The 18774-nt window shown below is 53.8% G+C and overlaps 2 protein-coding genes across 4 annotated transcripts in view; one reads left to right on the forward strand and one right to left on the reverse strand.

The window, feature by feature from the left end:
• PDE1B (phosphodiesterase 1B) overlaps positions 1-3452 on the forward strand; it is a 28039-nt gene extending 24587 nt beyond the window's left edge. For both annotated transcript variants that reach the window (XM_079775067.1, XM_079775068.1), the window contains 4 exons: positions 244-352; positions 846-976; positions 1456-1575; positions 2110-3452. In XM_079775067.1, coding sequence (XP_079631193.1) covers positions 244-352; positions 846-976; positions 1456-1559 — 344 coding nt within the window. In that variant the 3' untranslated portion in view covers positions 1560-1575; positions 2110-3452. The remainder of the gene's footprint in view (positions 1-243; positions 353-845; positions 977-1455; positions 1576-2109) is intronic.
• Positions 3453-4542: 1090 nt separating this feature from the next.
• Positions 4543-15921, reverse strand: PPP1R1A (protein phosphatase 1 regulatory inhibitor subunit 1A). Of its 2 annotated transcripts, none has more exons than XM_079775929.1 (7): positions 15713-15921; positions 11980-12040; positions 10999-11036; positions 10645-10708; positions 6093-6248; positions 5105-5211; positions 4543-4603 (listed from the first exon to the last, which is right to left on the reverse strand). In XM_079775929.1, exons 1-7 carry the CDS (start codon positions 15794-15796, stop codon positions 4595-4597), a joined length of 519 nt encoding a protein of 172 aa, XP_079632055.1. In that variant the 5' UTR covers positions 15797-15921; the 3' UTR covers positions 4543-4594. The 2 variants fall into 2 exon arrangements, with proteins under 2 accessions (XP_079632055.1, XP_079632056.1); XM_079775930.1 differs by having other exon boundaries at positions 4557-4600.
• Between the last annotated feature and the right edge of the window lie 2853 nt (positions 15922-18774).

Here is an 18774-nt window from a genome sequence, read left to right on the forward strand (position 1 = left end):
ATAGAGGCAAGCCTGCTGTGCTAGGGCATGGGGTCCTGGGTGGAAGGCCAGGGGCATGCAATGGTGGGGAGGAGTTCTCTGAGGTCACAAATGCATCATTCCAAAGGCTGCCTTCATTGGGAACTTTTCAGCCACAGGTAGCTCTGTTTTACATGCAGAGAAGGGTCACAGCCATGCTGGCCAGATCCACTACCCAGTCCTCCAGGTCAAACATCGTCATGGTGTTTACCCTCTGCACTGCAGGTTTCATCGACTTCATTGTGGAGCCCACATTCTCTGTGCTGACCGACGTGGCTGAGAAGAGTGTCCAGCCCCTGGTGGATGAGGACTCCAAGTCTAAAAACCAGCCCAGGTGAGAATGACTGGGGTAGCCTGGCCTTCTGGTTCTGGGAGAAGGGAGTCAGACTCACAGAGGGCGGACCCCTAGGGAGGAGGCACAGCCATGGGAGGGGTGGCGGAGGAGCAGGCTACTCCCAACAGGAGAGTCCCTGTGCTGTGTGTCACACATAGGGGCGGAAGGAAGGGGGCCATGTGACCCAAAGCGTGTGCCCACACCTGTATTCCCTCCACCATATTTTTGTCTCTTTCATTAGCTCTGTTTATTGCCTTTCTGCTAATCTTGTTTTTATTTTCCTTCTAGTAAGAGGGAAGGTGTGGAGAGGGAGGGGTGAAATCTGGGAGGAGGGGGACAGGGACTTGGAAGGTACCTAGCAGAGGGAAGAGGAGAAGAAGGAGGCCCCCTAAGCCTCCTGCTGGTCTTCCATCCCCTCCACACTGAGGGCTGGGAAGGTGGTTCTGGAGTGGGCTGGGTCCCACCTCTGAAGTTGGTGGGGGGCTGCTTCTAGCTTTCAGTGGCGCCAGCCTTCTCTGGATGTGGAAGTAGGAGACCCTAACCCTGATGTGATCAGCTTCCGCTCCACCTGGACCAAATACATTCAGGAGAACAAGCAGAAATGGAAGGAACAGGCAGCAAGTGGTGGGTACCATTGTGGGCATGAAGCCGTGGGAGGAGGTGGCTAATGGAGTAGTAGCAGGCCCATTTTCCTCAAGCCCCTGGAGCAGCCGTTGACTCCTAGAGTTGGGAATAGAGCTGATCAGACTAAAGTTAGATTACAGGAAAGACTGACCAGCTGATTGGCCTGTTCTAGAATGAGAACTGGAGAGAGAACAGGGACAACCATATTCCACAACCAAGGGGCCTTATGCACATTGCGGCCTGTGAGTGGTGCCCCTGTAGATTAGGTCACTTGATGGCCCTGGCTGGGAAGTCTTTTCCTTTATGTGGGAGTTGAGATTGTGATTAGCAATTTCAAGGCCTGAGAGGCTCTCCACAAGTGGCCGGGGGTTGAAGGTAGGAAGATGCATGAGAATCTCTTACTTTTCTCCACATACTCCTTGGTTCTGGGGAAAACTACTTCTTGGTCTGGTCTCAGCTTCCTTCATGCCCCTCTGCAGGCATCACCAACCAGATGTCCATTGATGAGCTGTCCCCCTGTGAGGAGGAGGCCCCGCCCTCCCCTGCCCAAGATGAACACAACCAGAATGGGAATCTGGACTAGCCTGGGGCTGGCCCAGGTGAGCCTGTCATGGTGGAGCGGGGGGTGGGTCTTGATGTTGGGCGGGGAGTAGGGAGAGCTGGGTGTCCAACATGGCATTTTGAAGAGTCATCTCTGGGGTTCAATGGATGTGAGGTTCTCCCTCCCTCCTTCCAGGCAGGAAAGTGGTGGAGTGAACACATAGAACTGAGTCAGGGCGTGAATGTGAAGCGAGGAAATCCTTCCAGCTCTTCTGTCCCAGTCCCTGCATTTGGAAAGCAGGTAGCTCTTCAGAGCAGGGTGGGGCCTGAGCAAGGCTAGAGCCATCCGTGTAGCACCTTTGTGAGGGCTCGGGAAAAGGAACCAGCCAGGGCACAGGCTCTGTGAGGTCGGTTGGCATGACTTCGATCGCAGCTCCTGCTGCCACCTTGGCTGAGTACCCTTCTGCAAGGCATTTTTTTTTGCACATTATTTGTGGGACCGAGTGGGGATCTGGGCGGGCCTTGGAGAAGGTAAGTCAGGCTGGAAATAAAGGCAAAGGTCTGAGCACTGAAACTTCCCCCTCTTTCCCCAGGTCCTCACTGAGTCCCAGTGTTAGATGTCATCAGCACCATCCATCGGGACTAGCTCCCCCATCTGCTCCAAGGGAGCATGGAGGTCGAGGAAGAGACAACCCACCCGAAGGCCAAATGCCAGAGCTGGTGGGGTTGGGCAAGGGCTCCTCCCCACCCGACACCCATTGGGCCATACTTTAATCTCCCGGCAGCAAGACTGGGGAACTTCAGGCTCCCAACGGTCCCTGTGCCCATCCCCCTGCCTCTGGACTCCCCCGTGGCCAGATGGATGTCTGGGAAAGGGGAGCTTCCTGCAGGCTTCCCAGGGCTTGGGGGGAGGGTCAGAGATGCCAGCCCCCTTGACCCTCCCCCATCCTTTTTGCCTCCAAGTTTCTAAGCAATACATTTTGGGGGTTCCCTCAGCCCCCCACCCCAGATCTTAGCTGGAAGGTCTGGGTCCCCTTTTCCTCCCCTGGGAGGGGCTGGAATAGGATAGAAAGCTGGGGGTTTCAGAGCCCTATGCATGGGGAGGGGAGTGGGCTCCTTCAGGGCATGGTATCTTTTTAGGGCCTGGGAAGGGGGTGGGGGAGAGCCTCTTTACTCCAGACCTGCACTGCTTCAGCCCCATCCCCAGCTCGACCCCTTGCAGTCTTCCCTCTCTCCCATTCTGCAATGGCAACTGGAGAAGAGGACCAGGGGCTGAGAGCAGGTCTTTCCTGGGGTCCTTAAGAGCTTGGGACTGGTCTAGGCCCTGGGACCTGGAACCTGCCCTGGCTGATGCCTGAGCCCTTTGCCTCCTTCCTCTCCCCTGGGCTGGAGGCTCCCATCCGACCAATGTCTGTAACGTGCTTTGAGTCTCCTCAGAAAAGCACCTTCAGGATGCATCTTACGAGCACAGGCAGGAGAGACCAGCTGGGTCAGGGTCAAGGGTGCATGATGGGGGTGAGGTATAATCCAGCAATACTGTGTTACCAACAAAGGATCCCTCCCCTTCTCCATTCCAGCACTGGCCCAGCTGCGGGCACCAAGAGGCCCCTCCTCTGTGACAGTGGGGAGGGTTGGGAGGAAGGCAGATGGGGAGGGGCTCAGGGTATTGCTGTAATGCCCTCTGAAGAGAGCCCACCAGGCCCCCTGTCCCTTCCTCTCCTCAGGCTCTTCTCGCCCCACCTTGTCCCAGGAAAGGCCCAAGTCCAGGTGACTGCCCTCCTTCTTTCTCGTAAATATCAACCATGCATTTGTACAGTGGGCCCTGTTCATGTGAAGTCCATATCCATGGTCTCTTAGACCTGCCACCCTGCCACCCGTCCCCCTTACCCACCCCGAGTAGGGCAGAGATGCATGTGACTCACCCCTGCCCTCGGTCTCCCAGAACCTTGCTATATAGTCAGAGATCAATAAAGAAGGGAGACCAGGCTTGGCTGTGTTTGGTGTTCACTGGGTGGAAGTCCACCACGCATCTTCAGGTCCACTGTCCCTTTAAGCTTGATAAAATCCCGGTGTGGTCGGTGTTCTCCCTGATATATATATAGTGGGCAAGTTGAGGCCCAGAAAGGTGAGATGTTGCATGAGGGCACACAGTAGGGAGGGCAGAAGTGGGACCTTACACGTCTGAGGTTCTTTTTCTCTCCATTAAACTGCTCCTTAAGGAGGGACAAATCTTCCCTCCCTTCCTCCCTTCCTCCCTCCCTTCCTTCCTTCCCCCCTACGCTACCTGGAAAAATCAAAAGCAGTGGGCAGGAGAGGCCTGGCTTTGGGGTCTGAGGAAGTTTCCTCACTTATGCTCAGCTTTTGTCTTTTACCCTGGCCCCTTGGTGTCTAGGACAAGGGGCAGGGTGACCTTCCCAGTTCCCAGCAAGGGCCTCTTAGTTAATAGCCACTGTATTCTCAATACACCTTTGCTAATAGGTTGGATAGGGGTGGTGGTCTCCTCACAGGTGGAAGTTTCAGAATCACCGAAGCTTGGGGGGCAGGCGAGGAGGCACCACACAACACACCACCCACTCTTTCCCATGGGCCGCGCCAGGCTGCAGTTCTCCATTTTGTCCAGCAGATGATGCTCACACAAAGTCACAGTTAGATGGCCTTAGAGCTCCAAGGTTCGCAGCTGCAGGGCAGCCCCGCCAGGCAGCGGTGACTTTTCTTCAATAGGAAAAGAGAAACTGGGGCCATTCTTTCCTCTTGGTACCCTGGGATTTAGTCCTCCCATCTATCTGACCCCCCACTTCTCTTCCCGCAGAAAGTAAGGCAGGGATGGAGAAGAACCCCCTTCTCATTCTCCTGCCCATTGGCAACTGCGCACAGGGTAGTGGACTGTAGAGAGGGCAGGACAAGAGGGGAGAGAGAAAAGATTCTCCAAGTTGGGGAAGAAAGAAAATACCAAGGATCTAACACCAAATTTATCACTTTTTAAAAACGAGATTTTCCCCAAAGTGAAGAAATAAGAAACAAATCCAGTGTCCACGCACTCCCAGCTGCAGGCTTGTACCCAGGATCTCTCCTTCACGCTCAGACCTGCTGTGGGGAAAGGGGGCAGAAAGAGAGGGTGAGTGAGAGGCCACAAGGCCTGTGCCGCCTCCCGAGCTGGTCTGCCAACCATCCCATTAGCCAAGTATCTAATTTCTGATGTCTGACACCAGTTCCTGCCCCTGTCCAGTCTACGCAGGGGAGGGAGGACTGGAACATCGAAGCTCACGAGGTTATTCCATCCATGCCTCCACTCCAGGCGGGACCACTGCTCATCAGCCTGGACAGCTGAGGGTTCCAAATGCCCTTTATCAGAAAACCCATGGTCTATTTCCATCACCTGCTCCAGGAGCTGGAAGCCCTAATTCAGAGTCTAACCTCAGTCCCTTCTGCTGCAGCTTCTCATTGGTCCATCCTCTTGCCATAGAGAATAGCTCTTCAGGGACTAAAGCTGGTGCTCTGTTCCCCCTTCCCTGAGTCCAGATCGTAGCCCTCGCCTTTATCCACACAGCTGCTGTCCTGTAGACCCACAGCCCAGCCTTGGCAGCTTACCGAGTTGGCTCCCTGGGAACCCAGTGGTGGTATATGGGTTGAGAGTTCGTCTGTGATGGGTTTCTCACTGCCCCTCTCCTGAGTTTTTGGGGTGGATTCTGCAGGCTCTAAGGAGGGAAAACGAGGGTGGGAGGAGGGGTGGTATTTCTGAGGGCCGGTAGAGAGGGCAGTGCTCCCCCACCCCATACTCCAATGACCCGAGAGGAGTCAAGACCAAGCTGGGGCAATCAGGCCGGAACAACAGGGGTTTCTCTGATTACAACTCCTACTACAGAAGCATTATGTTTAAAAATATTTTTCAGAAATAAAAAAGAGAGATAAGAAAAAACCCTCCAAAAAAGGTTTTCAAATTTGGGTACAATCTCCATGTGTGGCTAAGTCTGAACTGAACTGATATGAAGCTATTTATAGTCCACTTATCCCACTTAGTGGGAAAGTTCATTTCACTGTAGAAATATTAATGTGTTTGATTACAGGGTGCTCTGCTGGGGATACTATATAACATACAGTATACATACTGTAGCACCTTCATAAAATTAGAAAAAATTCTGACTTCTGGAATAATTGGGTTAAGGGACTATGGACATGTATTAACAGTACCCCCAGCAGTTTCCATTTATTGCATGGTTTGTATGTGCCAGCTTCTGGGCAGGTTCATTTAATTTTCACAAACAACCAGTGAAACAGGCACCATCATTATGATTTTATAGACTGAGGTTAAGTTGCTCGAGGCCTCTGGGCTGGGAAAGAGGCAGAGCTGGGATTCTAGCCTGTGAGTGCTATTCTCATCATGACGGGCTCCCCACATTCAGCCACAACAGGGAGCTCTGACGGCCAGTTGGGAGGGGCTGGGGTCATTTGGTAAGGAAAGGTGAAGAGATGCAAATACATGCAATATGTGCAGATATATCCATATTCTGAAGATGGTTCTGGCTACTACTAGACTCCTCCCCACAATAGGCTTGCCTCCTCCTGGGCTGGAACGTACTTTGTGCTGTCCCAGAGGCGCCCAGCCTTGACTCCGCTTGTGTGTCTGTGGTCTCAGGTGGGCAGGTCTCCTGGGTCCCTGTGCTCTCAGTGGCTCCCTCAGGCTCCTCTCCCTGCTGCTGTTGCCCCAGGTGATGTTCAACCATCATCTGAAGCTCTGGGGGTGCAGAGAAAGGGAGGGAACATTGGACATGACTGCTCAGAGCCTCCTCTGTGAACACTCAGCTTCAACAACCACACTCAACAGCTATCACACACTGCCATCCCCTGAGATCTGAACAGGGAGGGACATTCGCTAGGCAATTAGGAGGGACTGAAGCTAGACAATAAGACGTATTTCCTTCAAAGGTAAGAAAGGTGCCCTGGCCGGCATGGCTCAGTTGGTTGAGCATTGTCCTGAAGGCTGCTGGTTCAATTCCAGGTCGGTCAGTGCACATACCCTGGTTGTAAGTTTGATCTCCAGTAGGGGTGCGTATGGGAGGCAACCGATTGATGTTTCTTTCTTGCATTGATGTTTCTCTCTCTCTCTTTCTCCCTATCCCCTCCTCTCTCTCTAAAAACAATAAAAACATTTTTTTTTTTTTAAACAGCAAGAAAGGTGTAGGGAAGAGCCTTTAAGAACAAAAGGCTCGCCGAAACCGGTTTGGCTCAGTGGATAGAGCGTCGGCCTGCGGACTCAAGGGTCCCAGGTTTGATTCCGGTCAAGGGCATGTACCTTGGTTGCGGGCACATCCCCAGTAGGGGGTGTGCAAGAGGCAGCTGATTGATGTTTCTCTCTCATCGATGTTTCTAACTCTCTCTTCCTCTCTGTAAAAAATCAATAAAATATATTAAAAAAAAAAAAGAACAAAAGGCTCTAACTTGTTGGGATACTTGGTCTCCCTTGGGGGCAGGAGAAAAGACTCAAGTTAGAGTAAAAAATATTTGAAATCAAAACAACATGGTGCTGGCATAAAAAGAGACACACAGACCAATGGAACAGAATAGAGGCCAGAAATAAACTCACACCTATGACAAAGAGGGCAAGAACATATAGTGGGGTAAAATTAGCCTATTCAATAAATGGTGCTGGGAAAACTGGACAGATACACGCAACACCCCCCCCCCCCATACAAAACTAGATCACTTTCTTACACCATATAAAATAATAAATTCAAAATAGATCAAAGACTTAAATGTAAGACCCAAAACCATAAAACTAGAAGAAAACATAGGCATAAACTCTCTAACATTGCTCTTAATAATATTTTTTTTCTGATATATCTACTTAGGCAAGAGAAACAAAAGCAAAAACAAACAAATGGGACTACAAACTAAAAAGTTTTGGCACAGCAAAGGAAACCATCAACAAAATGAAAAGACAACCTACTGAATGGGAGAAGACATTCGCCAATGATATATCCAATAAGGGGTTACTATCCAAAATTTACAAAGAACTCAAAACTAAACACCAAAAACAACCCCCAAACAATCCAATAAAAAAATGGGCAGAGGACCTGAATAGACATTTCTTCAAAGAGGACATACAGATGGCCAATAGATACATGAGAAGATGCTCAATGTCACTAATAATCAGAAAAATGCAAATTAAAACCACAATGAAATATCACCTCACACCTGTCAGAATGGCTATCATCAATAAATCAACCAACAATGAGTATTGTTGAGGATGTGGAGAAAAGAGAACCTTCTTGCACTATTGGTGGGAATGCAGATTAGTGCAGCTACTGTGGAAAACAGTATGGAGGGTCCTCAAAAAATTAAATGTGAAACTGCCTTACGACCCAGAGATTTTATTTCTGGGAACTTATCTGAAGAAATCCAAAACACTAATTTAAAAGATACATGCACCCCTTTGTTCATTGCAGCATTATTTACAACTAGAGGCCTGGTGCACAAAAATTTGTGCACTTGGAGGTGGGGGGGGGTCCCTCAGCGCGGCCTGTGCCCTCTTGCAGTCTGGGACCCCTCGGGGGATGTCCACCTGCCTGCTTAGGCCTGCTCCCCCAGGGGATTGGGCCTAAGCTGGCAGTCAGACATCCCTCTGGCAGCTGGGACCCCTTGGGGGATGTCCACCTTCCAGCTTAGGCCTGCTCCCCGGGGGATTGGGCCTAAGCCATCAGTCGGACATCCTTAGTGCTGCTGCGGAGGTGGGAGAGGCTCCTGTGAGCCGGCTTCTGGCTGAGTGCTGCTCCCCCTGTGGAAGTGCACTGACCACCAGGGGGCAGCTCCTGTGTTGCGCGTCTGCCCCCTGGTGGTTAGTGTGTGTTATAGTGACTGGTCATTCCCGGTAGTTCCACCGCTAGAGTCAATTTGCATATTACTCTTTTATTATATACTAGAGGCCTGGTGCACGAAATTTGTACACCATGGGGAGGGTCTCTCAGCCCGACCTGCACCCTCTCCAATCTGGGAGCCCTCAGGGGATGTCCTACTGATGGCTTAGGCCCACTCCCCGGGAAGTGGGCCTAAGCTGCAGTCTGGCCTCCCTCTGCAGGATGTGACTGGGCTGATCAGGGGAAGGTGCTACTCCCATCACCCCGCTGCTGCTGCCACTGCCAGCTGCCACAGCTGCCAAGGTGTTTTCATCAACATGGACTCCAGTCCCTTCACCACAAAAAAATGAGAACTTTCTTTAAGCATTTTCAAAATGTCTGTTTCATAGGATATAACATTTCTTTCTTTCTTCCTTTCTTTCTTTCTTTCTTTCTTTCTTTCTTTCTTTCTTTCTTTCTTTCTTTCTTTCTTTCTTTCTTTCTTTCTTTCTTTCTTTCTCCTCACCTGAGGATATTTTTCCGTTGATTTTTAGAGAGCATAGAAGAGAGAGGGAGAGACAGAAAGAAACATCATTGTGAGAGGGATACTTCGATTGGTTGCCTCCTGCATGAGCCCTGACCTAGGCCCTGGCCAGGGAGGAGCCTGCAACCTAAGTACATGCCCTTGACCAGAATTGAACCCGGACCCTGTGGTCGGCAGGCCGAGGCTCTATCCACTGAGCCAAACCGGCCAGGGCAGTATATGACATTTCTTAGCCCCTCCAGCAGTGGGCCTTTGTTTTTTCTTCCAGGAATGAGGTGGAAAAACCCTAGATCACCTTCTTGGATTCTCATTACCCAAGTTACCAAGAACACTGTGAGTGGCATACAGGGAGCTTAGCCAATGAGCAGTCAGAAAAGGTGTTTGCTCTGCAGCTCACGTGCGGAGGTGGGACAGCTGGCGCGCTGTGGCTGGCAGGCCCCGTTCTCTGCGGGCCTGCGCCATCCGTGGCTTGCCTCACCATGCATGCAGTCCCCTCCTACCTGCGTGCGCAGCCTCCTCCTGAGCGGTCGTGACGTTACAGCGTCCTGGCTATTTTGCATATTACCTCTTTACATATATATATAGATGATAGCCAAGATATGGAAGCAATTTAAGTGCCCAGCAATAGATGATTAGATAAAGATGTGGTATAAATACACAATGGAACATTAGTTGGCCATAAAAAAGAATGAAATTTTATAATTTGTGACAACATGGATGGACCTAAAGGATTTTATACTAAATGAAATAAGTCAGATAAAGACAAATATCATATGATTTCACTTACATGTGGAATTGAAATAAATAAATAAATAAACAAAACAGAAACAGATTCTTTAGATCCAGAGAATAAAGTGATGGTTGCCAAATGGGAAGGGATTGGGGGGGCCAGGTGAAAAAGGTGAAGTGATAAAGAAGTACAAATTGGTAGTTACAAAATAGTCACGGAGATGTAAAATACAGCATAGGAAATAGTCAATAATATTGTAATAACTATGCATGGTGCCAGGTGGGTATTGAAATTATCAGGGGGATCACTTCATAAATTATATAAATGTTTAACCACTATGCTATATACCTGAAACCAATCCTATCTAATAAAACGGTGATATGCAAATTAACCATCACTCGGTCATAAAGATGGCGGCGCCCATAGTGGCTGGGGTGCTGGACGCTGGCGGCGTCGCCCTGGCCATGAGCCCCAGTGTCCTGCATGCCCCGGCCTTCAGAGGGAGGAAGGGTGGGCAGGTGGGTCTCTGGCCAGAGGCCGGCCGGGGTGTGGGATTCTGGTGTCATTGCAGGCCGAGCTGAGGGACCCCCCTAACTGTGCATGAATTTCGTGCACCAGCCTCTAGCATAAAATAATACTGAATGTCAACTGTAATTGAAAAAAATTTGAGTAACTTCTATGTGTTACACCCTATGCAGGGTGAGTTCACATATTTTCTTTAGCTTAATTGCTATAGTGAGGTTGTATTTGGGGCTCAGTAGGTTAAGAAGGCCACTCAGCTAGTTGGGAAATAGAGCTGGAAGCCAACTCCAGTTTCTCTAGCAACAACCCCACTACAATAAAGACAGACTTAATGACTTCTCAAGGATTCTTTCCAAAGGGGCATTAGGTCAACTGCACAATCTCAGGCACAGAGGGGAAGAAAGAGATGGGAGGAATTGGGGGTGGGCAGAGGTGAAAGAGGATATATGGAGGACAAATGGTGATGGGGGGAAAAAAAAGAGATGGGAAGGATCTTCCAAACCTTTCATTGTAGGTGTGGTCCTCGTCACCTTCTTCCGTTGCCGTGGAGACATGGCCAAAGTGGACTGTGAATGACAGAACACAGTGGGTGCCGGCCCTCTCACCTGCCTCCTCTGCCTTGTCATGCTTTTGGATTGCAATTGGGGGTGGGGGTGGACTTCAGAAAGTGGAGAAAGAAAATTCCTGCTTCTCCAGCCCCCACAATGGTGAGCAAGGAGGCATGTTGGGGGTGTGTGTGTACATGCACAATTGTGGGGTGCAGGGAAGAGGAACTCAAAGGTTCTGTAGATGGAGTGTTCTCCTTAGTGAGTCTGTGGGTTCCCTGGGCTGGGCTGAGTGGGAGGGGCCAGCTCACCTTGAGAAGGGGGTTGGGGATCCGGTCTTCATCTATCTCTGAGGGGAACAGAGAAAGGAGAAAGTGATGAGGATGGGAGACTCAGAGGGACCCCACGGAGCTGACTTCCAAGGGGAAGAGCCTCTGCAGTCACCTCCTTCCTGATGTGTCCCTCACATCTGCCCCTAGGCAGTTAGCCCTGGAGGCTGCCCCAGGCCTTCTCCTCCCAGCTTCCTCCTGCTCTGCTGGCTGGCTTCACCCCTGCATCTAATCCTGTCCTTGACCCTATGGGTTTATCTGTGTCTACATCCTTGCATCAGACCTGGAGGTTCCAGGATTTGTGGTCCCTTTGCTGCACACGAGGGAACATTGGAAAAAGAATAGCAAATTGATCCCGTGCAGGGGCCCGGAAGGTGCAATCATTCTCACTAGTTGGAGGCAAGGAGAGACTCAGGCATCCTGAATTCCCGGCTAGCTTATAAGCATGACCACTTCTCTTCCACTCTCCTGTCAAGCTCCCCATGACATTCCCCGAGACCTTGCTCTCTCCCCAGACCTTGATGGGGACACTGGTGACCAGAATGCCAGCTGCTCCCTGAGCTTTTTCTAACGTCCCCTTTCCCCTCTGGGGGCTGTGGAGATAGCTGATGGAGGCGGTCCCTCCCCCTCACAGCTGTCACAGCCTCTGGGGGTGGGGGCAGCAGTATCTCAGTTGCTGGAGAAACCTGGAAGGCTGTTGCGAAGCAACCAGCATTCAGTTGACCACCCCAATTGCTGAGGGCTTAGGAACCAGGTGGTCTCCCTCCCCTTCCTAGCATTGCTCCATCTTCCCAGAGCAAAGGAAATCCTCCTGCTAATCCAGCCACCACTTTTCTGCCTCCAGGATTGAGGAGATCTCTGACTTCTCAGACCTGCCCTTCTATCTAGCACCCACCTTCCCTCACCAGACCCAGCTGTCTTCAGCAGCCCCCATTCCCTTCAGTGACCCATTCCTGGGGTTACCTGGGGATGACTGGTCACTGGTCAGCACAAGTGTAGCAGGGGTGGGCCGACGCCTCCGAATCTGAAGGAAGAGGTCAAGTACATGTGGAGGAATCAAAGCCCCACCCAATACCCCTCAGCAATGTAACCAGGTCAGCCAGTTAGCACACCTCAAAAAATATTGTTACACAGCACCCGTTGCCTCATGGTGGACTTTCCTGTGCTCATCCTTCTCTGTTGGGGACCCAAAAGACCACCCCCCTTTCTGCATCCCCTACCCCTTTTCTGTCTCTGAATCCCCCACCCCCCTCCACCCCCCCGCCCCCAGCCCCAGTCCTGGCCCTAGCTATCCATCTCAGCAGTTATATCTGCTCTGTGCATCGATCTCTGGCCCACTGTCTTTCCGTCCATCCTGGATCAATGGTCAGAAATAACCCAGGAGGTGCAAGGCTCTTCCTCTGTCTCCCAGCCCACCCCCTAAACAGACATTAACCCTTCGTGGATCAGCACCTGCAGAGAGCACCCCTCAATCCCCACCCAGCCTGGGGGACAGCGCAGAACAGGTAGGTCTGAATGTGCATTTCCCTGGCTTGTGCTCCTCACTCCCTAATGTTTTCCCTATTCTTGGACAGACTGCCTTCCTGGTTTGTCAGGAAATGTGTCTGTGAAAATCCTTGTCATGGTAAATATAAATGAGGAATCCTAGGCAGGACCCTGGTCAGCTGGAAAAGCTTATCCTGAGCTCCAGGTCTCATTCTAAGAAATTAACATGTAAGAGCTGATTGCTGGGCCTCTGAACCCCTTTCCCCGTTGCTGTTCTTTTGTCATGCTGCCAATAAAGTTGATTGTTGTTGAAGTTGGTTCAAGGACTCTTGGGACATGTAGTTTTTTTCCATTTCTTTGGAGGGTTCAGGGGCTTGGAAACGAGGGTAAAGGTGGGGTTGGAGTCCCTGGAGTTCCCTCCAGGGCAGCAGAAGGGAGGGAAGGCCAATGGGACTGGGAAAGGGGCTAAAATTATTCAGCGCTAAGAGGAGGAGGGTGAGGACACTGAATGATCAAATCCCCATCTTTGTGTGTCCATTATTTAGTATTATTACCATTGGGGGTGAAGGTGGTAAGATGCCTGCCCTTCTCTGTGCCCCCAAATGGGGAATCAGCCACAGCAAGAGGGGCAGTGTCAGTCTGAGAGGCAGACTCTCCCCAAAGAAGAAATGGGATGCACAGAATGGGGTATGTTGAGGCAGGGCAGTGTTTCCCAGGATAATCCCGTGGCATCTGTTCTGGTGACATTTCAAGGTCCCTGCCACTACCAGTCCCACGTGTGTGCACGCCACGCCGCATATATGCGTGCACCGCACAGACGTTCGCTGAGTCCATCTCTGGCTATTCCTGGTGCAAATGTGCAGGGTGCCAGCAGGCAGGCATGTGTGGGTGGGGGCCATCCTTCCCCTAGGAGGGGACTCCTCTCCAGCTCTCTCTGCTCTGAGGGAGGGGGCTGGCTGGGAAAAAGGGACAGGGAGCGGGAGGGTGCGGATTAGGGGGAGCTGGGAACCTGAGAGGGAGACTTGGAAAGGGCAGCAGGTTCTGTGATCCCTTCCTTAGCCAATTTCCTCGCCTTGGACAAGATTTCTAAGCACTCAGCGTCCTTGAGAATCGCGAGGGAACAAAGTCAGACTTTCCGAAGCACCTCCCAGGCACCTGAGCTATGTCTGCTCTTTTCTCTCTTCCACACACCCCGGACCTTAGCTCTCAAGGACGCTGGTGCCTTTGCCTCTGATTTATCTTCCAACCTGTCATGCCAACGGCCTGGTAGTTGTGGGCACCCCCCACCCCTGCCACCCTGTGCTCCCTAATGCAGATCTTCGGAGCGTTTTTTTTTTTTTTTGTTGTTGTTGTTTTCCGCCCCCCTCTTGTCAGTCTGGGATAGGAGCCCCTGCCAAACCTGGAGCTTTTTGCCTGCACACTTGGATAGCACAGCAGGAGGGGTTGAGGCTAGGCTGCAGGTAAAATTTCAGGCTTGGCAGACAGCTTTCTGAAGATGAGAGAAAAGCAGGCTCAAGGCCCAGCTCTCTTTTTCCCTCTGGCTCCTTAGCACTGACCTATCCTTCTCCCCTGCCCCTACACCCCTGAGCCAGCTGGCCTCCCCCTCAACTCCCAACACACACCTACACCTGCCTCCTCTAACACCACACCGAGGCAGGTGTCAGGTAGTGATACCTGTTTGTGCCAATGGAAGGCATATCTGCTTGAAACCTCACCCCTAACCCCCTCACCCCCACATTCCACACTCTTGGGCCCTTTCTTCCTGGCTCTGAGGTTATCTGTGCCAGTCCCCCGTGTGCAGGCACAATAGCCTTTCTCCTGACCCCAGCGAACACTCCCCATGCTCCTGGCTCCCCACCCTCCTCATCCTCAGGAGCTTGGAGGTCTCCCCACGGTCCCTCCCTCTACTGTCCCACCTCAGAGATCTGGAGATGTGGCTCCCCCAGCCAGAGAGAGGATGGGGACCCAGGGACCTAACCCCTACCCACACTTGGGAAGCTGAAGTTACAGGGAGAGAGTGTGTACCTTCCCTTTCCCCTTCCCATCCAGACCTTGTTCTACCAACCAGCTGGGTCAACAGAAAGAACACTGTCAGCCCCTCCTGAGAGGCCAGTGTTTTTTCAGGTGGGAGGCCAGCAGAGCCCTGGCAGCCAGTTGGGGGAAGTAGGGAACCGACCTTGTGGGAATGGACGTTCCTTAGGGAGAGCGATGCCCAGGCAAACGGACAGAGGACACAGAGGAGATGGAGAAATGGACAAACACCTGGCCAACAGGCTGTAGTAGTGACCACGGGTGGTCACCCTCTCCACTCACGCTCTGTCCCCGAGACACACACTTGCTCACACACTCTCACAGGCTGCCGCCGCCTCTGCCAGGCTGCTCCGAGCTAAAAATAGGCCAGGCCCGGAGGCTGGGCCGGGCTCTGGACTCCCACCCCTCTAGCCAAGGCCAGCACCGTGCTTCTCCCCTGCCTGCCGCTCAACTTGAACCCCGGTCCCTCGAAAGCCCCTCCCGTGGCTCCCGGCGCCGTTCTCTCCATGCCACCCCCGCTGCCCGCTCCAAAGGGCAGTAGTTGGGAAAAAAGGACCCACGTGTCCAGACTTGCATCAAGGGGAGCCTCAGCCTGCAGACGGGACCACCCCTCTCCCCAAAGCCCCAGCCCCCTCCGTGCTCCCCAGCCCCTTCGCGTTCTCACTCTCTGGGGTGCAGTAAGCTAGCTCCCAGTTAGGAGAGGACTGGGTGGGCTATGGCTCCTCTTTCCACTCCTGCACCTACAGCACCGGGCTCCCTCCATGACCTCCCCGCTCCCCTGACCCCTCCCCAGCGGCAGCGGGGACCCTTGGGCGCGGCGCCCCCCGCAGAGCTCAGAAACCGGCGGGGATGGCTGGGCGGAGGACCCCAGACTGGCGAAGGCCGGAGGGGTCGTGTCCTCAGGCAGCCCCCTCCCCCGGGGCTGGGGAGGCCGGGAGCGACCCTTGTGGGGACGAGCTTCCAGGGGAGGCGCTCGTCCTTCTCTCCGTCTCGAAGAAGCCAGGATAGGGACGTGTGGCTCCCACGGTGGGGGAGGGGATGGAAGACCCCCAAACTGAGCGCATCCGCCCTTAGAGGCGCCCTGCTCGGGGAGGACCAAGCAGGGATCTCGGATCAGACACTCCTGGGGTCCCGCGTCCTTGGCTGGGCGAGTCCCCTGCCGCCCCGCCCTGCTCCGCACCTGCTCCGCCGCCTCGGGGTCAAGGTGCGGCTCCAGCAGCGGGACCGTGAACTGGATCTTCCGGGGGCTGTTGTCCGGCTCCATGGCTGGGCGGTGGCCGCTGGCCCGCGCTGCGGCGGGGACGGCGGCGGGACTCGGGGCTGGGGCGGGCGCGCTCCCTCTCCGCTCCGCTCCGCTCCGCTCCGGCCCGGCCCCAGCCGGGCGCGCTCAGCTCCGGCTCCCGGCTCCGCGCTCCCAGCTCGCGGCCTCCGGGACTCTGCAGCCGCCTATTGGCTCCGCACCGCCCCCCCACAGCCCCCTCCCTCCCCCCGGCCCCTAGCCTTAACCCCGTCGTGGCTGCGCCGCTGGCTGCGGGGGTCCCCGCCCCGAGGGCGGGCGAGCGAGGTGTGGCCGGCGCCAGTCCCGGCGGACAGCCCAGGCGCGGGTGCAGGTGTCCCCGGAGTTCTGGGCAGGGAGGGGCGCGGGTGGCGAGCAGCCGCCGAGAACTTCTCCCGGCCCGGCAGGTTTTCGGGCTGGGGAGCTGGAGGGGCCCTGCGAAAGAGGAGGCAGCAAACGCGAAAGATTTCACTTCCTTTCGTAGAGAAAGGGGGTTGTCTCCTAAGAAAAGAAGGAAAGGGGACTTAGGTATGCAGCAGGAAGGATTGAGGATAGACGTGGAGAGGGACTTTCCCTTGAGAGAAGAAGACACCAGGGCGGAGGTGGAAACTTGGAGCGGAGGTGTGGGTCTGGGCACAGGTCCTGTGCTCCCTGGGCGGCAGGGAGGGGGCCTGAACGCCTTCTCCAGAGCCCAGAGCCCCTTCTCCAAGTGCTGATGGTAGTGGGTGCCGGGCCCAGGGAGAGAGGACCATCTGGGACTCAGCAGAAGGAGTAACGGGGGTGGTGAGCCAAGAGTGCTTGTGAAACAGATTTCTGCTTCTGCTTGCTAAATTGTGGGGATGGGAAAGCAGGTGAAAGGCCTGCGAGAAGAGGATGCTGGGGGATGGAGAGGGAAACTCCTGGGGTGGGGTGGCTCGCTTACAGATGGCCTGGGTTTCCACTGTCGCTAGTGGCAGATTATGAAATAATCTGCTGTAACGGAAGGGATGGGGGTTAAACTATGTGAAGAACTTACTAGTTTGATGTAGGACCCGGGTGTCATCAATACGAGAGGGTAAAGGAGATAGAATATTCATAGGAGCTGTGGACACTGTGCCAGGACTGGGGGCCACTGGATAGATAGAGGAGAGGTGCTGGGACACTGGGGAGGGGAGGGGAGGGCTGGGCGTTCTGGGGGAGGAGAAGGACTGAGGTGGGGAGGAGTGGGACAGGGAGTTCTGAGGGAAGGTCCCAGCAGGGACCGGGGCCAGAGATCTGTTTCTTTCGCTTTAAACCGAGCTACTGGAAAACACCATGCAATCCATGCCTGCTTCTCTGGGGACCCCATGGTCATCCTCTCCGGTAAAGGGTCAGCCGTAACCCTCAGTTGCCTCTTCTCCCAGGCAGCCCTTCTTTGGCCTGGATTTCACATGGTCCCTTCCCCTGTTACCTCCCAAAATAACCTCCTCTGCCCCCCCCCCCCCGCCACCCCCAGCCATATCACTTTACACATGCCAGGCCCAGCTCAGTTTTCTCAGGGCAATGCTGGGGTTATAGGGGCCCAGTGGGCCAGCCAGACCTCCATTTGCTGTTAACTAGCTCTGTTTTGCTGTCATTCGGATGCCAGGACCCCTGCACCCAGCCTGCATTTGCAGGGTTCCCTTGCTCTCTGTTTGGTGTAGCAGGGCCGGCCTGGGAAACGGCTGATTGGAGTCCTTAGCCCCTCTTCTGGTCAATTGCTACCCACTCCCTAGAAGTGACAGCAGAGGGAGGGGGTGTGAGGCAAGAAGCCAAGAGAAAGATGGAGTGGGAGATACAGGTGCTCGCTCTGACTTCCTTTCCACTCACCCACCTCCTAAGCACACATGCACAGAGCAGGGTCCAAAGTATCCTTTAAACAAACGACTTGTCTATTCCCTTCCCCTTCCATCAGGACCCTGGAACTTGAATTCCCACAGCCTTATCTCTGGGGCCTCGATGTCCTCACTGGTGCAGTGGGCAGAAGAGTCCCGACCTGTTAGGTTTGAGTATGCTCTGAGGTAAGGTGTCTGGCACACAGAGCCCTCAATACATGGATAGCTGCTGTTTCTCTTGTCGCTATCTCCTAGAGGGGCAGGGGAGTTAGGAGAGACCTTGCCAGGCTCTCATAAGACCTTCCGCTCCCGCCACAGTCATCCAGTTTGCCCAGGCCTCTTTCATAGTCCCTTCTTCCTCTCAAATTCGGCCTGGCCATGGAAATTCCTCCCAGAATCTCACACCATTCTTCATGTTGCTTTCTCAAGCTCCAGAGTCTCAAACTCTCTGCTCCAAAAGCTGTAGGTCGGGAGAGGGGCCCAGAGAACTCGGGCTTTGGGAGAGATGGCTGATGGAGGACTGCGTGGAAAGAGGGGTCCCTGGAGCAGCTGGTGCTGGGGTGGAAGCGGAGGAGGAGAGAGCAGGGAGCGGGAGGAGAGAGCTCTTGGCGCTGGCTTCCGGAGGAGGCTGGGGGTGGGTGGCAAAGCGTTTATGGGTAGCGGGGAGGTGGCATGTGACTGGTTTGCAGCCTTTGGTGCTGGGGTCTCCACGTGAGCTGTCATGGGTCTGTCTGTGAAGGTGTGAGTACGTCGGTTTGACTTTTTTATGCCAAGAGCTGAGTGACTGAGTGTCTGTTGGGCTTGTGGGTGGAAAAGGTGTGGGTTGCTCATGCACAGGGTCGGGGAGTTGCAGAGCACACCATGCCTGCTCCCAGAGCCCTTCCTGGAATGAGTAAGAGTTGGAGCCCCCCTGTCCCAGCCTCTTGCCCCGGTGTGCATGGGCCCGTGCAAGGGGTGCTCGCGTGTGCAAGCGGTGACGTCCCCGCTGCCGCCACAGCCCCTGCCGGGGGAGCAGTAGCCGTTCTGTACGGTACACTTCTGTATCCACGCAATATTCAAGATTACAGGGATGTGACTCAGTGGTGCAGTCACTCAACAGCTCCCACCTGCCGCTCCCCTGGGAGCCGGACCCCG

Source organism: Cnephaeus nilssonii (genome assembly GCF_951640355.1).
Source record: "Cnephaeus nilssonii genome assembly, chromosome: 6".
In the NCBI taxonomy this organism is placed as follows: Eukaryota; Metazoa; Chordata; class Mammalia; order Chiroptera; family Vespertilionidae; genus Cnephaeus; species Cnephaeus nilssonii.

Bases quoted from the DNA above. Each gene is read 5' to 3' on its own strand.
- PPP1R1A (XM_079775929.1), bottom strand. From the start codon at position 15,796: ATGGAGCCGGACAACAGCCCCCGGAAGATCCAGTTCACGGTCCCGCTG. The intron at 12,041-15,712 runs GTGCGGAGCAGG...CTCTTCCTTCAG, and splicing joins ACCCCGAGGCGGCGGAGCAG to ATTCGGAGGCGTCGGCCCAC. The intron at 6,249-10,644 runs GTTTGGAAGATC...CTGCACCCCCAG, and splicing joins GACCACACCTACAATGAAAG to AGCTTCAGATGATGGTTGAA.